General features: G+C 39.3%; 1 protein-coding gene across 6 annotated transcripts in view; it reads right to left on the bottom strand.

Moving 5' to 3' along the window:
* Positions 1–5,813, bottom strand: part of SAMD13 (sterile alpha motif domain containing 13) — a 54,678-nt gene extending 48,865 nt beyond the window's left edge. For 2 of the 6 annotated variants that reach the window (XM_037728282.1, XM_037728281.1), the window contains exons 1-2: positions 1,561–1,668; positions 971–1,055 (exon numbers count right to left, since the gene is read on the bottom strand). In XM_037728282.1, the coding sequence (XP_037584210.1) occupies positions 971–1,023 (53 nt within the window). In that variant the 5' untranslated portion in view covers positions 1,024–1,055; positions 1,561–1,668. Of the gene's footprint in view, positions 1–970; positions 1,056–1,560; positions 1,669–2,432; positions 2,629–5,620 lie in introns of those variants that run through there. The other 4 variants (XM_017499812.2, XM_017499811.2, XM_017499814.2 and 1 more) reach the window with 4 other exon arrangements.
* Between the last annotated feature and the right edge of the window lie 12,926 nt (positions 5,814–18,739).

Genomic DNA, 18,739 nt, shown 5'->3' with positions numbered 1-18,739 from the left:
TCAGGGATGGTAATAAGCATTGCAGTATGGCGCTGATATATAAATTACCCAAGAACTTTAAAAAACAGATTTTATTAAGTTAGTTTTAATGTAACTTTGCTGTGAAGCAAAATATACCTTCTATTCATAAACATATAGCACACTGTTTCCTCATTTAGATATCACAGCTTCTATGGATTATATTTAATTAGTTTCCTCCAAAGCTCAAGTTGATGGCAACTTTAAACTAAATGATATGGAAAGAAATGAAACAGATAACTCCCTCTTGGAACTTACTTTCTCCTTGTAATCAAAGTAGTTATTGCTTTGCTATAACTCCTGAGAATATACATTTTTATATACTCATAAATATCAAAATATGTTACATAATGCAATTGAATTTTCCTTTTTAAAAGAATCAAGTATATAACTCTTACACAACACATAAACACAAGTTTCAAATGTGAGAAAAGACATTAAAATAAACACCATGTATGCACTGAAATGTTTCACATTCATTAAACAGTTCATAAAATTAGGACAGAGAAGTTGTTAAACTAGTATTCTTACTGAAGCTTTTTCCCTTCCTTCACTATAGCTCTTAGTTTTCAGTTAGAGGTGATTGTATTTCAGAAAAAAACTCGAACTCTATTTTCTGCCCCCATTCTGTGTTGTCTATGGAAGAGTCTCTGCTTGGAGGTTTTGTTTCAACATACAGAATGCAGGACTGAAATCCTCAACCACCCTTGTTCCAAAGCCTAATACACAACCCTTTTATATATATTTTGATGTCTGAGTCATCTCTGTCTTAGAAATGGAATACAGAAAAAGGTAACTGGGGTAGGGGGAGAAGGGAGAATGGTGGCCAGTGTAGACAAACCAAGGCGACCCCCAAACTGTGTATTGTAGCAGATAAGCAAGAAGTACGAAAATAGAAACCAAGTCCCTCTGTTGTTTGCAGAAGCAGAACTCAGAAGCCAGCTTCACTTACTTTTTTACACCGACAGAGCCATTTTCCTTGTTTTCCATGTCAACAGATAGCATGGGAAGGCTGCAGGGTTCCTTTACTTCAGCAACTAATCAATAAGGGAGAAAAGCTTGTGTTTAATTGTTAGAAAGTGAGAGAAGAATACATATTCTGAATCGGAAACATAATGGTCCCTTTTACAGCTTCACACCAGTTCACGTCTGTTTGTTTAAATCTCCAGTTCCCTCGGCGATTGGAGAGATGTGATTAAACCTAAAGAACTGGAGACAGACTGGGGTGCTTTCATCTGTACTGGCACTCCCTGCCTTGACAATAAGCATTTGCAAATGAAATTGAATCCTCGTTCAAAACAAGTGCTGTGTGAACTGGCACAGCTTCTTCTGGGTGCCTAGCTCTCACTTAAGACACTGCAACTCATAAATGAGTCAAAGTAGAGAAAAACAATCCCCCTTTTCCTACCCTCCTCCCATTGTGGGCTGTGATTTGTTTTTTCTTATTGCATTTGTTTTTTTGTCCACTCCCCCTTGCTCCTAGATTGTTTCATTGCAATGCAGAAGGACACTTAAAGCTTTTGTCAGCAAGTATGCCCCTACCTCACATTCTCAACGAAAGCCTCAAAAACCCGTCTGTGAGATGGCCATGCTGTGGTAAAGCAGGAAGATCACAAAAAATGCCAGATAGCCCTTAGCACAGAAAGGTGGTGCGTGTGTGTGTGTGTGTGTGTGTGTGTGTGTGTCAGAAAGAGTAGGTAGCTCATTAGATGTATGAAAAATCATCAAAACACTTAAGGAGATATTGTAGCATCCATCACTCTTTTTGTTTAGTAGGATGAGGGCTGTGAAAAATTAAAAACCTTCCTCAATTAATATGCAATTAGCAAAATGAAAAAGCTACGAACAAAACTGCTTTAAGAAAAAAAGAAAAAGGAAGAAACAGTCTCAAAACGTGTTTGCTCTTATTCAGCTGAAGCCATAAATTAAATACATTTCCACTCAAATCACTTTATACTTCGGCACTCCTTCTCTAGGGATTACTCTTACATGGCAAGTGCATCATTTAGTATATTCGCAAGATTTTATCACTGTGAGAGAAGTAGATGATTAACAAATAAAACTGTAAGTGTGGGATAATCTTCACTCCTGAAACACACACATACACACAAACTTCCAGTTGCTAAACCACTTAGATCATTGATAGAGAAATTCAACATTTAATATACATATAGATATTAGCATACATTCACACACCGTTACAGAGTACACAGGAAGGTAGTGCTGCTGCTCCACGCTAACAGAATATGATTTCACTTCAGTTGGAAACTGTTACACATTCACCATTTTCTAAGCATCTCAGAAAAAAACAAAACAAAACAAAACACAATGATACTCTGCAACATCACACTACATTGTCTTATTATTATTACTATTATTTTCTTTTTTTGTGGAAGAGTAAAAAGAAAACCTACCTATAAGCAACTAAAAAATATCATTTTTTATAGGCTTATCAAGAACAGCCAAAGAAACCCCAATGTTTTCTTTCACAAAGTAGGCTGGCAAAGGAATTCAATAAGGAGGTACAATTTGACACAGTGAAATAAAACCAGGCTGGCTCTCAGCCAACATGACGTTAGGAATCACACACAAGCTGCACCAACTGCCTTCTGGTTCATGGCTGACTTTTTAAAGCTACAGTGTGCCTGTTCACTTTTGCTAACTACCTTCAGCACAATTAGTGCAAGTGAATGAATCAGGAGCCCAAAACCTGCAGAATTCTCCTGCACCTGTCTTGTAACAAAGAAAAACAAGCTGTCTCAATAGCTCTTATTTTCTCCCTCCCCTTCATTGTTGCTGCATGATAGGTCTTAGCTGTTGTTCTGAGCATGAATGTCATGTTTCCAACTATTTCTTTTTCTCCCCTTAGGGAAAAGTTAGAGTGAGAATCCAGTGCTTATGGGCTATAATAGAGAACACTCAGAAGCTGCAGTCCCTGTTTTACTCTTTTTTTCCCAATAGAGATTCCTGGACAAAGTTCCCAGGGCTGGCTTTTAAGTAATCCCTTTGTGAGAATGAGGAAAGCACTGCTCAGCAGCAAATCCTTTTACTTCATTATGCAGGAAGTAACATATTTCAGAGAGGATGCAAAATAGATGACCAGATCTCCTGAATATGCCCACATTCTTTTATTTTGGCATTTATCCTGCCAAATGAAACCAGCAAAATTCAAACTGAAACAATAAAACCTTATTCTACAAAACAAAAACAATTAGTTCTGGGAGGTTTAACTTTAACTGTTTATCCTAGTTGCAAAAAAAGCATAATTCGAGAAATTCAACCATCACTTACAATCTATGAGTACCTGGTACTATATTAGTTACATATGAATAGAAAGATATTATACCCACCCCAAAATTCAGTCTCTCCTGCCATCATTCTAAATACCAAATCAGAAAACTGGGAAGTGGAGCAGAGAGGCTAGGCAAGATCTTTTGTTTAAGTTATACTGGTCATTCTCACAGTTCCCTTCACTTCTCCAGGGGAACAGCCTCATTCCATAAATGTTCTGCACATACACAGGAAACATACATGGTTGGCTCTTCATTTGGACACTTTTAGGTCAAGATGGCCAACAAAACCACTCAAGATACGGCAGAGAACACAGGTTCCCCAGAAAGTTCCTGGAAAAAGTTATCTGTTGCTGTAATACCCGGTAGAATTCGGGTAGAATCCGAGGAGAAAACTGCCTGCCTCCTTTTTAAAAATAATTTTTAAAGACACTAGGAGATCAACTTTGATGTAAATTTGGAACCTGAATTTCAAGGTCAAAAATTTGTCCTTAATCCAGGAATGATATCAGAAATTTTCGACTTCCTTGAAGATCACTGCCTAGAAAGAGTTCAAATATTTGCCATTGCTCCCTTGAAAAGGCAAACAAACAATAGTAATCTAGGAACCAATTGCAAATGTTTAAATATTTTTGAGTGCTATCTTCTGAGCATGGATCAGGCATGTGGATTTTTCACCAGTGCTGATCTCAAATGATGGACTCTTATAGAGATAAAGAGCTCTTTCACCAACAGATTCCATAATGCTTTTGGACTTGATCTGAATTTCCTGAACAATATATTCTCCTAGTAAAGCCAAATTGGAAGGAGGCTGGACTGGGAGTTCTGTGTGCAGGGGAGCGGGGGTTGTCCTGACACTGCTGCTCAGAACAAAAGCATATTCAGCTCTCCACTCTTGAAGCGGAAAAAGCAAAGAAACTGTAGCTACACCCAGCTCTTCCTTAGACATGGCCACAGGAGAAAGGATTCTCTGAAGTTTTTCCAAGCATCTCTTCCTACATATACAAAGGGACATCCCCTCCCATCTGGCCTGCTGTGATCAAAAGTTTGCCTGTGACACAAGAGTAAAGTTTCAGAAGATGTTGTAGGAAGTTTATCCCGTTTTATAAAAAGTAAACCACAAAGACACTCTAAATTATGACAACAGGAGGTTTCACTTACCAGCTAGTTTCTAACTTTGGTAGTAAACTGTTACTTGTGAATATAAATATATATATACACACACTAGTACTCACACACTCCCTCCAACAAACTGTTTGACATCAATCCTGTGCTGATAAAAAAGACATGTGTGTAGTGTGTAGCACAAAGTATGGTGTGTAATGTGTGTGATGTGTGCACTATGTGGTGTACTTTGTGTGTGGGTGTGGTAGGTATGTGGGGTGTGTGTGTGTGCGGTGTGTGGGGGTTGGGGGAGAGAGAGGCAACCAAACAAGACCTTCTGATCCAGCACATTATGGGATATGCTGAGATAACTTTGGAGATCCTGAAATCTCCAAATTACATGCTGAAATAACTTTGGTGTCAAGATTCTGGAGCAGAACTTTAGACCCACTTGGGAATGAGCTCAGGTAGTGGGAGGGGAGGCGGTCTGGAAGGGCTGGAAGCTGTTGACTTTGATTGGCTTCTTTTCCAGATCAGCTTTCATTCCCCAGGCAAAAAGGACTCGCCTAGGGAGTCCCAAAGGAGCCGCCAGTCCCGGCCTCCCGGGATCCGACCCCAGGCGCGTCCAGCCTGAAGCTGCCCGAGGGCAGAGCCGACCTCACCGCGCCGGGAATGGCGTCTCAGGGACAAGTGAGAACTGGCCTGGAGATGGGACGGTGGGGACTGAAGACGCTGGGCTGCCTCTGGGACCAGCCGCGCGGGCCGAGAGCCACACGACTCTCTGTGGCACTGGCGACAGAGCGGGGAAAGTTTCTGGCTAAGACTTTCACGGAGAGACGGTTCGCCGGCGCTTAGTGTGGGGGCTCCCGGGGAAGCCGGTCTTTGGAAAGTGGAGTGTGGAGGTGTGGCGCTCGCGGGGCACCCGGCCGAGTCGTGCCACCACCCCGTGCAGCTCCCCGAGCCCTGCCGGCAGCCCCAGGCGAGCCCCGGCTCTCCGTGGGGCAGGGCTCGCTTCTGCCCCCAGTTTCACGCCAGGGTGAGAGCCCACGCCCGTGGGTGCAGGAGGTGCAGGAGCACTGGACACACGGCCGAGATGAGGGAGGGCAGGGCGGTTTCCATTGCGGCATTCTTCGTTTGTTTTTTTCATCCTGGAGAGAGGAGAGGACGGACGCCTTCCCAAGCCCTGGCCGCACAAGCGGATCACTTACCTCCCCGCATGGCCGCGCCGGGAGGTTTGCCCCGCGCGGAGCTCTGTGGCCGCCACGCGCAAAGCCCCGGAGCAGCCGGCCGGACGCGCGCGGCACGCCGGGAGTTGTAGTCCACCCCGGGTCGGCGGGGGTCGGAGCGGCGGAAGCCCCCAGGGAGAGGGACGGCCGGTACTAGAAGGGACAGGAACCTGGGCAGGACCTTGTGAATGCAAGGGAGGATGTTTGCAAAAACTTAAAACTTCGAGGTGCTGGGGGGAGGGGAACCCTCATTGAGAGATTTTTTAAGTGAGATGATACTATTTTCTTCCTGTCTTACTCGTTTATGACAACCTCAATGAAGTTTTAAGCTAGACTCTGGCAGTAATGTTAAGTAGAGATTTTCCTGGCCAACATCAATATTACTTAGGGCTCTATTCTCCCTTCACCTTGAACACACATGTGCCATTCTCTGCTTGGATGCACACAGAATATTCTTGCTCACAGAGTAACTCAGTTGAAGCCCTGAGCATGTAAAAGGAGGGTGAATAGTTAGTTGCACCTTACACGTGCAGGGTGCTTTATAGCTCTCTTTACAAGGCACTTTGTACTTGATTGGTTCATTATATAAGAACCGTAAAGCAACCCTGAGAGAGAAAAGCTAAAGATGCAGGGAGTTTTGTGTATCTGCATCTGCAGAGGTTGGAGCTATCCTGTGTATTCATTTCTTTTTCCAGCCTCTCTTAGCAGCTGGGAAGAGAGACTGGAGAGAAAGAGGGCTGGGGACAGATGTGGACATGGTGGAAGAAGAGGAGCCTGCAGTGAAGGACTTCCTTGAAATGGCTAACAAGTAAATCTTTAAGGAAATAAGTAAAACCAAAAGAAGGACTCATGGGTTGGAAGAATGGAAGGAGAAGGGAAAGGCAGATGGGATAGGAATAGACATTGAAGATTGCAAACAGGTTAGAAGCAAAGAAAGCAAAAACAAACAGGGTTTTTAGAAGCCAAAGACCTTGGATTCCTGGTGTTGTAATTTCTGAGCTACCTCTGTGAACTTAGGTAAATTCTTTAATCTCCCCAAACCTCTTTTGCCTCATCTGTAAAGTTAAAAAAAAAAAGTTCTGACTTTATGATGTGGCTGTGCATATTAAAAGAGACAGGAAGCACATAGTATAGTTCCGGGCATATGATAGGCAATTAATGTTAGCTACTATTATGATCTGCAGAAATTCCCTTTGTGTAAGTATCAAAAAATAAATTGCAGTGGAAGTACCAATTAGGAGGCTGTGACAATACTTTAAGCTACTGACAAGGATAGCTTGAACTACATTGACAGAAAGGCCACTATGTTGCCATGAGATAGAGAAAATGACAGAGAGTGCAATCAATGGGATGTACCAAAGGAAGAACGAATCATTGTTATTTCTAGATTAAGTAGATGATGTTGCCATTCTCATAAATAGATACAACTGATGGAATAACAGGTTTTGGAGGAAGAGAACTACTGGTCTTCCTCATTTTATTGTGCTTTGCTTTATTGTAGTTCATAGACAGTGTGGTTTGTTTATTTCACAAATTAAAGGTTTTTGGCAATCCTGTGTTGACCAAGTCTGTTGGTGCAATTTTCCAGCAGTATGTGCTCACTTCATGTCCCTGTCACATTTGGGGCATTCTTGTTATATTTTGAACTTTTTCATTTTTTTGTATCTGGTATGGTGATCTGTGATCATTGATCTTTGATGTTATGATTGCAGTTGTTTTAGGGTGCCACAGACGAAGACCATTAATCTACAAATGTTGTGTGTGTTCTGACTGCGCCGTCTACCAGCTGTTCCCTGCCTCTCCCCATCTCCTGGTCCTCCCTATCCCTGAGACACAACAATATTGAAATTTGGCCAATTGATATCCTTACAGTGGCCTCTTAAGTGTTCAAGTGAAAGGAAGTCATACTTCTCTCACTTCAAATCAAAGCTAGAAATGATAAACTTAGTGAGGAAGGCATGTCAGAAACCCGGATAGGCCAAAAGCTAGGCGTCTTGTGCCAAACACTTAGCCAAATTGTGAATGCAAACAAAAAGTTCTTGAAGGAAATTAAAAGGGCTATCCTAGTGCATACCTGAATGATAAGAAAGTGAAACAGCCTAATTCCTGATATGCAGAAAATTTTAGTGGTCTGCATAGAGGATCAAACCAGCCCCAACATTCCTTTAAGCCAAAGCCTAGTCTGGAGGAGGGCCCTAACTAAAGGCTGAGAGAGGTAAGGAAACCGTAGAAAAGTTTGAAGCTAGCAGAGTTTGGTTCACGAGGTTTAAGAAAAGAAGCATTACATAACAGTACAAGGTGAAGAAGCAAGTACTGATGGAGAAGTTGTAACAAGTTATCCAGAAGATCTAGCAAAGATAGATGGAGGCAGCTGCAATAAACAGCAGTTTATCAATGTAGACTTAATAGCCTTCTGTTGGAAGAAGATGCCATCTAAGACTTCTCTAACCAGAGAGAAGTCAAAGCCTGACTTCAGAGCTTCAAATGACAGACTTATTAGGGGCTAGTGCACCCAGTGACCTTAAGTTTAAGCCAATTTTCATTTACCCTTATGAAAATTCTAGGGCCCTCAAGAATTATGCTAAATTGACTTTATTTGTGCTTTATAGATGAAACAAAAAGGCCTAGGTAACAGCCTATCTCTTTACATCATGGTTTCCTGAATATTTTAAGCCTACTATTGAGAACTACTACTCAGAAAAAAAGATTTTTTTCAAAATATTAGTGCTCACTAACAGTGCACCTGCTCAGCCAAGAACTCTGATGGAGATGTACAAGAAGATGAATGTTGTTTTCATGCCAGCTAGTACAACATCCATTTTGCAGCCCACGGATTAAGCAGCAAATTTGCCTCTCAATTCCTATTATTTAAGAAATCCATTTTATAAGGCTATAGCTGCCACAGATAGTGATTCCTCTGATATAGCTGGACAAAGTAATTAAGAGCCTTTTGGAAAAGATTTATCATTTTATATGCCATTAAGTGCATTCATAATTCGTGGGAGGAGGTAAAAATATAACACTAACATGAGTTTGAAAGAAACTGATTCCAAGCCCCGTGGATAACTTTGAGGGATTCAAGACTCCAATGGATGAAGTCACTGCAGATGTGATAGAAATAGCAAGAGAAATAGAATTGGAAGTGAAAGCTAAAGATATGACTGAATTGTTGCAATCTCATAATCAAACTTGAGGTGCTTCTAATGATTGAGCAAATAAAATGGTTTCTTGAGATAGAAACCATTCCTGGTGAATATGCTATGAACATTGTTCAAATGACAACAAAGAATTTAGAATACTGTCTAAACATAGCTGATAAAGCAGCATCAAGGTTTTAGAGGATTGACTCCAATTCTGAAAGAAGTTTTACTATGGTAAACAATGCTGTTAAATAGCATCACATGCCACAGGGAAATCGTTCTTTAAGGGAAGAGTCAATTGATGTGGCAGACTTTACTGTTATCTTAAGAAACTGCCACAGCCATGCCAACCATCAGCAATCTGCCACCCTGATCACTCACCAGCCATCAACATTGAAGCAAGACCCTCCACCAGCAAGCAGATTATGACTTGCTGAAGGCTTTAAAATCATTACCATTTTTTTTTTAGCAATAAAGTGTTTTTTAAATCAAGGTAAGTGTTTTTAAAAGATAGAATGCTATTGCACACTGAATAGAATATAGTATAGTGTACACATAACCTTTATATGTACTGGGAAACCAAATCTTGTTTGTGACTTGTTTTATTGTGATATTTGCTTTATTGAGATGGTCTGGAACTGAACCCACAATGTTCCCGAGGTAGACCTGCAGTTTGATTTCGGACATGCATAGCTTAAGGCTTTCTCTGTGTGAGTGACCAAGTGGCAGTTGTGGCAGTTGGAAATGTGGATTTCGGTTTTTCATGTACAAATGGCACTTTGAGAGTCAATTACTTAGGAGAGGAAGTTGAACAGCATGTGGAGAGGAAAAAGGAAGGACAGCAGGGGTGGGCAGGGTAAGGTGAGAAATTAGATGATGATACCAGGCAGGAATTGGTTAAGTAGGAAAGGAAGACTGCAGGGGTGCAGTGACATGGGATGCAAGAGAGGATGAAGAGATGAGGAGCAGTTTCTCAATAGGTCAAATGCTCTAGAGAGGTAGCCAATGACAAGAAAAGAGGCCTCTGGATTTATAGATCAAGAATCTATTGGGATTGAACTGCCTCCAGGGGTTCTTTTGGAAATTTAGCAGTGATTTTACTTGTCCCAGTGATTGTGGAGTGTATTAGTGTGTTTTCACACTGCTATAAAGAAATATCCAAGACTGGATAATTTATAAAGGAAAAGGTTTAATTGACTCACAGTTCTGCATGGCTGGGGAGGCCTCAGGAAACTTACAATCATGGAGGTAGGAGAAGCAAACACTATCTTCACAAGGTGGCCAGAAAGAGAGAAGTGCTGTGAAGGAGGAACTTCCAAACACTTATAAAACCATCAGATCTGGTGAGAATTCACTCACTATCATGAGAACAGCATGGGGGAAACTGCCTGCATGATCTAATACCTGCTTCCCTTGACACATGGGGATTACAGTTTGAGATGAGATTTGGGTGGAGACACAGAGCCAATCCATATCAGGAGCAGGACACTACTGGAATATAGTTAGTGGGGTTGAAGATGCTAGACACCTTCCACTGACCAGGACAGTCCCACACAGCAAAGGATTGTTCTGTGTCCTGTGTGAGCTGGTTGTCCCACTGCTCATTGATGCAGATGAAAAATCTGTTTATAATTTTCTGAGCCTAGAATCTATTTTTATATATAAACATAAACTGTTTTCCACACAGTTTTAAGATATATCAAATTTTCCTGGAATGCTGTAAATCGAATGGCAATATCATTTATAGAATTTGAATTACCAATACAGTTCATTTTGTGGCTGTCTCTTTCATGGTGATTCTGCATATGGAGCTAGTATCTGACCATTTTATTGTGTATTCTAGAACATAGACCGAGGTAGATTTAAAATTCTGGGAATGGAGAAATTTTGTGAAATTTGGCAAATGGGGAATTTTGGCAAAGAAGGGCAGAAGAAACCTTGGTCCTTAATGTGAAAGGATGCTCTAGGACTGGAAATAGGAGACAGCTTGAAGTGAAGAATCCACTAGATGCAGAAATGTGAAAATTCAGAGGATGCAACTGATGTAACATTTTCCTAGAGAAGAAGGAACTATTGATTGTTGATCTTTGGAAGAAAAGTGATACAGTATCTTCCTATAAGGAAATGAAAAGGCCGGGCGCGGTGACTCATGCCTGTAATCCCAGCAGCTTTGGAGGCTGAGGCGGGCAGGACTGGCCAGGAGTTTAAGAACAGCCTGGACAACATGATGAAACCTGCTGTCTACTAAAATTACAAAAATTAGCCAGGCGTGGTAGCGGGTGCCTTTAATCCCAGTTACTCAGGAGGCTGAGGCAGAAGAATTGCTTGAACTTGGGAGGTGGAGCTTGCAGTGAGCTGAGATCACGCCACTGGACTCCAGCCTGGGTGAAAGAGTGAGTCACTGTCTCAGAAAAAAAAAAAAAAGAAAGAAAGAAAAAGAAAAAGAAAAGAAAGCAAATGGAATGATTTGGTAATATTGAGGGAAATTCTAAAGAGGAAAGGGGGCAGAACATTTAAAGATTTTTTTTTATTATTGTGAAAATACACTGTGTGGTAAAAAAATTAAAACAATCAGAAACTTAAAGTAGAAAGTGAAAATGGCCAATAAACCTATTCCTAAAATAATCCCTGTTAAATGGTATATATTTTCTAAATGTTTATCCTGTGCTTGTGACTTCTTGTTATAAATGTTACATGAGGTATTAATCCATTCTTTCATTGCTATAATGAAATACCTGAGACTGGATAATTCATAAAGAAAAGAGGTTTAATTGGCTCATGGTTCTGCAGGTTGTACAGGAAGCAAAGCATAATGCTGGCATCTGCTTGGCTTCTGGGGATGCTTCTGAAAGTTTAAATCATAGCGGAAGGTGAAGGGGCAGCAGGCAGGTCATATAGCCAGAGCAGAAGCAAGAGAGAGTGGGTGCCACACTTTTAATCAGCCAGATCTCAGAAGGATTCATTCACTCTTGTGAGGACAGCATCAAGGGGATGATGGGAAACCATTAATGAGAAATTCACCCACATGATTCAGTCACCTCTCACAAGGCCCCACCTCCAACACTGAGGATTACAGTTCAGCGTGAGATTTGGGCAGGGAAACACATCCAAACCACATCACGTGAGTACATAAAATATTAGTATTTTTTATTTGCAGGCTCTCAGGTTAAATAATAATAATTTATTAAGCATCTATTACATAATATTATTGGCTCAATCTTTTTGATAATTGTTAACATCTTCCATATAATATATATTTTTTATTTATTGTTCAAGAATAAAAAGAAATTTGTTAAAGTCTCTTAACATTTATCTTGCTGTTTTCTCTTATTTCTTGAAGTTTTGTTTTATGTATTTTAATGCTATGTTATTTGATACATAAACATTTATACTAGTAATTTCTTTATTGTGAGTTGTGTCATTTGCCATTATAAAGTGACTTTCTTTGTTCCATGTAATGCTTTTTAATAGCTTATTGTATCCCACTTGAAATTATTTGAATTAGATATGTTTATTATCTCATTCATGTGTTTATTTTTTGAATTCGCATTGTTCTTTTTTGCTCTTTTGCTTACGATCTGTGCTTTCCTTGTTTTTGTTTTGTCTTGGTTTAATTTTTCTCTTCCTCCACATTTTAGTGTCAAAGATAAACAAAGATGGACAATAGTTAAAGTGACCAGGACAGACTTTAATCAGTAATGACCATTACAACAGAGATAAGCATTCAGCGTGAACTGAACTCTGATTTGTACAGAGATGACCACCTAAAACAGGAATAGGACAAGGGGTGAGTGAGTGCTCACGAGAGTCAGAGAAGTGAAACATTACAAAGGATTGCACATCATAAAGTGGTAAAGCCAGCTGTTTCTAGCTGGCTTTTTTTCTAGGTTATAGTTACAGGAGTTAGGATTCTATCTTCCTACAGACTGGGAGACAGAGGCCCTATTCTTCTGGATGATTATATTTCAAAGTAATGGCTTTCAGGTCCTTGAGAAAGACACTCCTGAGTTGTAGGAGATACATGTACATCTCAGAGAGACAGGAAGGCGTCAAAGTTGCAAGCCATTTAAATGTTCTAAGAAAGAGTGGTCAGGGGCCTACTGCCAGGTGTTGGCTAAAACAAAGAGTAAATTATTTTGGCACCCTTGAGCTTTCTCAGTGAGGCACTTTAAGAGGAGCTAATGTTCACCTAAGGATGTGGCCTTGAACTGTTAGAAAGCATGTTAGTTTTTGTACAAGTCTGTATAGGCCAAGATTGGTAACTTGTCAAGAAGAGGGCTTAGAGGAGAAGGACTAGAGTCTGATCAAGGAAAACATTTGTCATTAGTTATTTATTGCTGTATAACAAACTACCCCAACTTAGCAGCTTATAACAACACACACTTATTATCTCACACTGTCTGTGGGTCAGGAGTCCTGGTGTGGCTTAGTTGAATCCTCTGCTTCAGGGTTTCTTACACAGCTATAATCAAGGTAATGGACAGGGCTCTTCTCCACTGAAGGCTAGATTTGGGGAGGATCTGCTTTCAAGCTCACCCATATGGTTGGAGGCCACATTTGGTTCCTTATGGGCTGTTCAACTGAAGGCCTGAGTTTTGCCAAATGGGCTTCTCCACAGGGTAGCTCACAGCATGGCGGCTGGCTTTATCAAAGCAAGGGGTATGCGGGAAGAGTCAGAGTAAGAGTGTAAGCAAGACAGAAGTCCTAGCCCCCTGTAGCCCAAATTCAGATGGGAAATCCTGTTGCTTTTGCCACATTCTTTTTGGTAAAGGCAAGTAATTAGGCCTAAACTAACACAAGGGCATGAATACCAGGAGGTAGGGACAACTGGGAGCTGTTTAAGAAGTCCACCTACCCCACTCTGGCAATTGGGGAGTTGTAAAGTCTGTTTTAAATAACATGCTAACATTTGTGTCTTTCAATTAAGTTTAGAAATGCAATGATGAGGAAATGATGAAACCAGTCTACTTAAATTCTTCTCTTCCCATCTCTTAGTTTGGAGAGCAAATATGATTCTTGTTTCAGTCTATTGTCATCAAAATATTATGGTTTATATTATGTAATTTTTCTTTTAAGTATTAAAACAACTATATTACCTAAAATGCCAATTATTTAAATATGTGTAGCAGACTTAAAGCTCATGGCTCAACCTTTTGTACATCATGACTTTCTCATTCATAAATTTTATTTTATGGTTACTTATCTGTTTACTGTCTTAATTTTTTTTCTGACAGATTTTTCAGAAGTTCATAAATTCTATTTTTCTTGAATTCTTGCATGTTTGAGAATTTATTTCTGACACCATTACACATGAAGGTGGTTAGACCAGGTATAGAATGTTTTTTTCTTCCTATGTTTGTTAACCATTGTTCCATTTTCTTCTAGCATCTAACATTTCTTAGAATATTCCTGATTTCTTTGTTTACGAAGATGACCTTTTTCCTTCCACCTAGATGACTATAGGACTGTATTTATTTTAGTCCTTAAACTTCTAGGAAAAAAGTTTTTATTAAATTTGATAGGAATATGGTGAGCCTTTTCAAAATTCAATTTGAAAACCTATTTTAGTTCATAACATTCTTCTATCATGTAATTTTTTCATTTCCGTTTGCTCATTCACATCTTCAAAGATAACAGCCACTAAAATTTTAGTTCTCCATTGCCCATGGTCTACATCGTTCATCTCCTTTCTGATCACCTTCATTCCATGTCATTTTCCACCAAATTCCATGTGATTATTTTCTTCAATAGCTTGCCCTTCATGTTCAGCTTTCTGCAGTTTAAATTCTACTCCTTGATGCTTTTAATGTGATTTTCAGTGATTTAATTTCTTCTCATTTGATTCCTCTGCTTTTCTAGATTTCTCTTATTTTTACTGTTGCATGGGTTCTGTGATTTTATTTTTCCAGATTAAAAAAAAAAAAAATCCACCAAAACTTTCTGAAGGAAATCAGTAAGATTTGCTCAAGAATAAAGGGAGTGATTTTTTTTGTTTTTCCCTCTGTTTATCTGAGTACTGTTTGAATCATCCACTTATGCTGTAAACTGGAGAACTAATATTGATGGCTTATAATGTTCGGTTAGTCACTCCATGAGGGATGAGCTGGGTCAGGGGAAAATTTGCTATGAATAAGGAAGAGACTCAGGAAGAGATTCATAATTCTTTTTTCCTACTTATTACCCACTTTTTTCCACAAAGTATTGGGACTTGTAATAATATGAAAAGCAATTTAAAAAACTAACATCAGGAAGAAAGTACCAACACAAGAGAAGTGAAAAATGAAGATATGTAACTGTAGCATCCCACAAAGTTATTAAAATTAACTTACAGCGAAATGTTTAAGCTTCCTGACAACCAAATCAAAAAGAAACATGTAATTAGATATATGATTTTCATTGACTCTAAAAGAAAACCTAATAGTTATTCAAGGGGAAAAATGTACCAGTTCTGAAAAAAAATCAAATTAGGTATGATTCTTAGTGAATTTTATTTAGTGAACTTAATAGTACCATTCATTAAGCCATTTCTTCTTGCTCAGCTTAGTAAAAGCTGAAAACATGACATCAAAACACAGCCCAGAGAAAGCCAGTTCATGTGTTTCTAAGACAGTAGGATCCAAGCTTATTTGGTAGATAAAAATCTCTCTGGAAGAACAGATAGTGTTAATGTATTGAATCGTGACCCCCAAAAAGATATGTTGAAGTCCTAACCCCCAGAACCTCAGAATGTGACCTTATTTGGAAATAGGGTTATAGCATATGTAATTAGGGTCATATTGGAGTAGGGTGGATACTAATCCAACATGACTGGTGTCCTTGTAAGAAGAGGAGAGACAAAAGAAGGGAATGCCATGTGAAGACAAAGAGACACAGAGGGAAGACAGAAGCAGGAACTAAAGTTGTGCTGTCACGAGGAAAGGAACACCAGGAGCTACAAGAAGCTGGAAGAGGCAAGGAAAGATCTTCCTCTAGAAGCTTCAGAGGGAGGGTGGCTCTGCCAGCCCCTTTATTTCAGAATTCTGGCCTTCAGACTGCAAGAGAATAAATTTCTGTTGTTTTAAGCCACCGGAACTAATACAGATAAACTGCATTTCATTCAACAATGTTTTATAAATATTAGCTCCTTCAGTCAAAATTTGGTAGGTGTTGGACAGTAGAAACTTTGATAAGTGACTAAAGTAGGTTTTATGTGCTGATATTGATGATGGATCCATATGCTTTAAATTTTAAACCTGCAAATACTGGTAAGGTTGTCATCCTTGTGAACATTGGGACACCTGAGGTTCACACTTGGGCTGTTAGTCATCACACTACATGTGTGGAAGGGCCAAGTGTATACCTTAAAACAAGTCCAGAATTATTATTTGTGATAGTTTTTCTCCTCCTCCTCCTCTTCATTCTTCTTCTCAGTGTGGAATCTCTTTTCTTATAGGTAATAAATGAACATTACAGTCTAAAGAGTTTACAAAATAGGTGATACCTATACTTACTATAAGAATTGGAGTGACATATATTATTAGCTATAAATCAGTTAGAAATGCAGGATAATTTTAGGTAGTTCATATACCAAGATTTATAGTAGTATATGGATAGGAAGCCGAATTCTCTGTGGAAACCACCCCTAGTCATTGAAAAGTCATCCCTAAAATGCAGGATACCTGCCCTCATGTCCTCTTAGTGGGAAGGACGCATTTACAGATTTTCTAAAAATTGTTTTCCTTCCTTCCTTCCTTTATTTCTTCCTTTATAGAAGTTTTTATTCCCACGCAGATGGTATAAAGAAGCAAAAGTTTGTACAGCCTCATCCCTTTATCCAAAGGTCAAACTTTTGGACATTCTCCAAAACACAGCTGCAGTCTAGAAATATGGAAAGAGGGGTAGGTCTCTGGGCATTAGAAAGATTTATAAATCTTCTGAATTAAAATAATGAAGGTTTTTGTAGAAGGATGACCAATTGAAGACAAGCTCACTGACAAGAGAAAGATACATTAAATAGCAAATATAAGGTGATATTGGTTTACTTACAATAGTGGGTATTCTAAAGGTGAACCAGCATCAGACATCTAGGGACAGGGAAGGACCCAGGGGTATGTTTCTTATATCCCAAGGTATATAAACAATCTGAAATAATAAAAATACAAGTACAAATATAGAGAGAGGACTTCTATCCTAAAGAACTTAACATGAGTAATAAAATATATAGAACTTTTAAATGTAAGGATAAATTTAAAACTAAAATATATAATGGAAATATAAATGCAAGGAAGAAGAAAGAGACCATAAAAATGTCTATCATATCTGAAAAAGAACAAAATAGAACTTATATATAATTAAAAAATAAACAGATTGAAATTAAAAGCGTAGTGGAAGAGGTAATAGGGGACAGGTCCACAGCTGAAGAGATAATTCAAGAGTGGTAATTAGAGACCAGAAGACGTTACATGCAGCAGAAGGAGATGGGGGCTGGGAAATATGACAGAGAGGTTGAGGGGCTTGGAAGGCAGGGCAACGTGAGATGCTTCAACACCTGTAACCAAAATTTTTTAAGAGATGATAACAGAGGAGAGGATGAGGCAATAACTGAAGAGACAATGAATGAGACATTTTTAGAATTGATTAAAGATAACCTCAGATTCCAAAGCCTCAAAATATCCACGCACGCGCGCGCGCACACACACACACACACACACACACACCCCTAAACACATTGTTAGAAAACTTCAGAATGCCAAAGACAAATAGATGACATTAAAATTAGCTGAAGAGAAAATAAAACAGCCAATAAAGGAACGGCAATTAGATAACTGGCTTCTCAGCAACAAAAATATAAGACAGAAAATTGTAGGAAAATATTTATAATGTACTGAGAGAATAACTCTCAAATAGAGTTATTTATCCATTAAAATTATTTGGTCAGAATATGTTACATTATGCCTTGGTAACAAATTAACTCTGAAACCTCTGTGGCTAACAAGTATATTTATCTCTCATGTTACACATCCAGTATGGGTTGTGTGGACCTCTGCTCACACCATTACTAGGGACTCAGGCTGAGAGAGTGCTGCCCTCTGTAGCTGCAGCATCCAGTGCTGTAGGGACTTGTGAAATCACTCAGAAGGGAAAGGGGATGCACAGGAGCACAGGTCCCAGCTGCCTTTGTCTAGTAGTGAAATTTGTCACTTCTAGTCATAGTTCATTGGCCAGAATAGGTCACAAGTTCCCAAACTAACTGCAAGGGAAACTGGGAAATACAGAGAATCACATGGATATTCAGTAATACTGACTTTCTCTGCCACCACTATTTTTCCACATGGGGACAAAAGAGGCAGTTTAAATAAACACTGAGAAAGTTTAAATCAAAAACCTCAATAACAGAGCTCAGCATGTCTTAAAGAAGAAGGAAAATTATTTGAAAAGGAAAGTCTGAGATACAGAAAAGATATTGAGTAAAGTAAAAGACAAACTGACAGGTAAATCTGAACACATACCGCTGTGAAAACCACACAAATAAATAATGAAGTATAACTTGTGGAGTTCAAAAATAATAGCTGGTAAAGTTGAAGTGATGATAGACATTAAAACACTCTTAGCTCTTTGCATATTTGAGAAGCTTATAAAGATAGTAAATGTAGAATTTTTTTCTAGGTTAGGTTAAAGTATGCATGTTCTGATTTCAGAGGAACTACTTACAGAAGTAAAGCCTATAACTTCAAAACTAGAGGGGGGAAAGTTTGGACTTAAGGAATTCTAATCGGCTTGACATGGTGACTTACGCCTGTAATCCCAGCACTTTGGGAGGCTGAGGAGGGTGGATCACCTGAGGTCAAGGGTTCAAGACCAGCCTGGCCAACATGGTAAAATCCCATCTCTACTAAAAATACAGAAAAATTAGTCAGACATAGTGGTGCGCACCTGTAGTCTCAGCTACTCACGAGACTGAGGCAGGAGAATCGCTTGAACC

The sequence above is a fragment of the Cebus imitator genome, unplaced genomic scaffold, assembly GCF_001604975.1.
Source record: "Cebus imitator isolate Cc_AM_T3 unplaced genomic scaffold, Cebus_imitator-1.0 Scaffold261, whole genome shotgun sequence".
NCBI lineage: Eukaryota > Metazoa > Chordata > Mammalia > Primates > Cebidae > Cebus > Cebus imitator.
The sequence above is the reverse complement of the archived record's forward strand: the minus strand, read 5'-3'. Positions and strand labels throughout refer to the sequence as shown.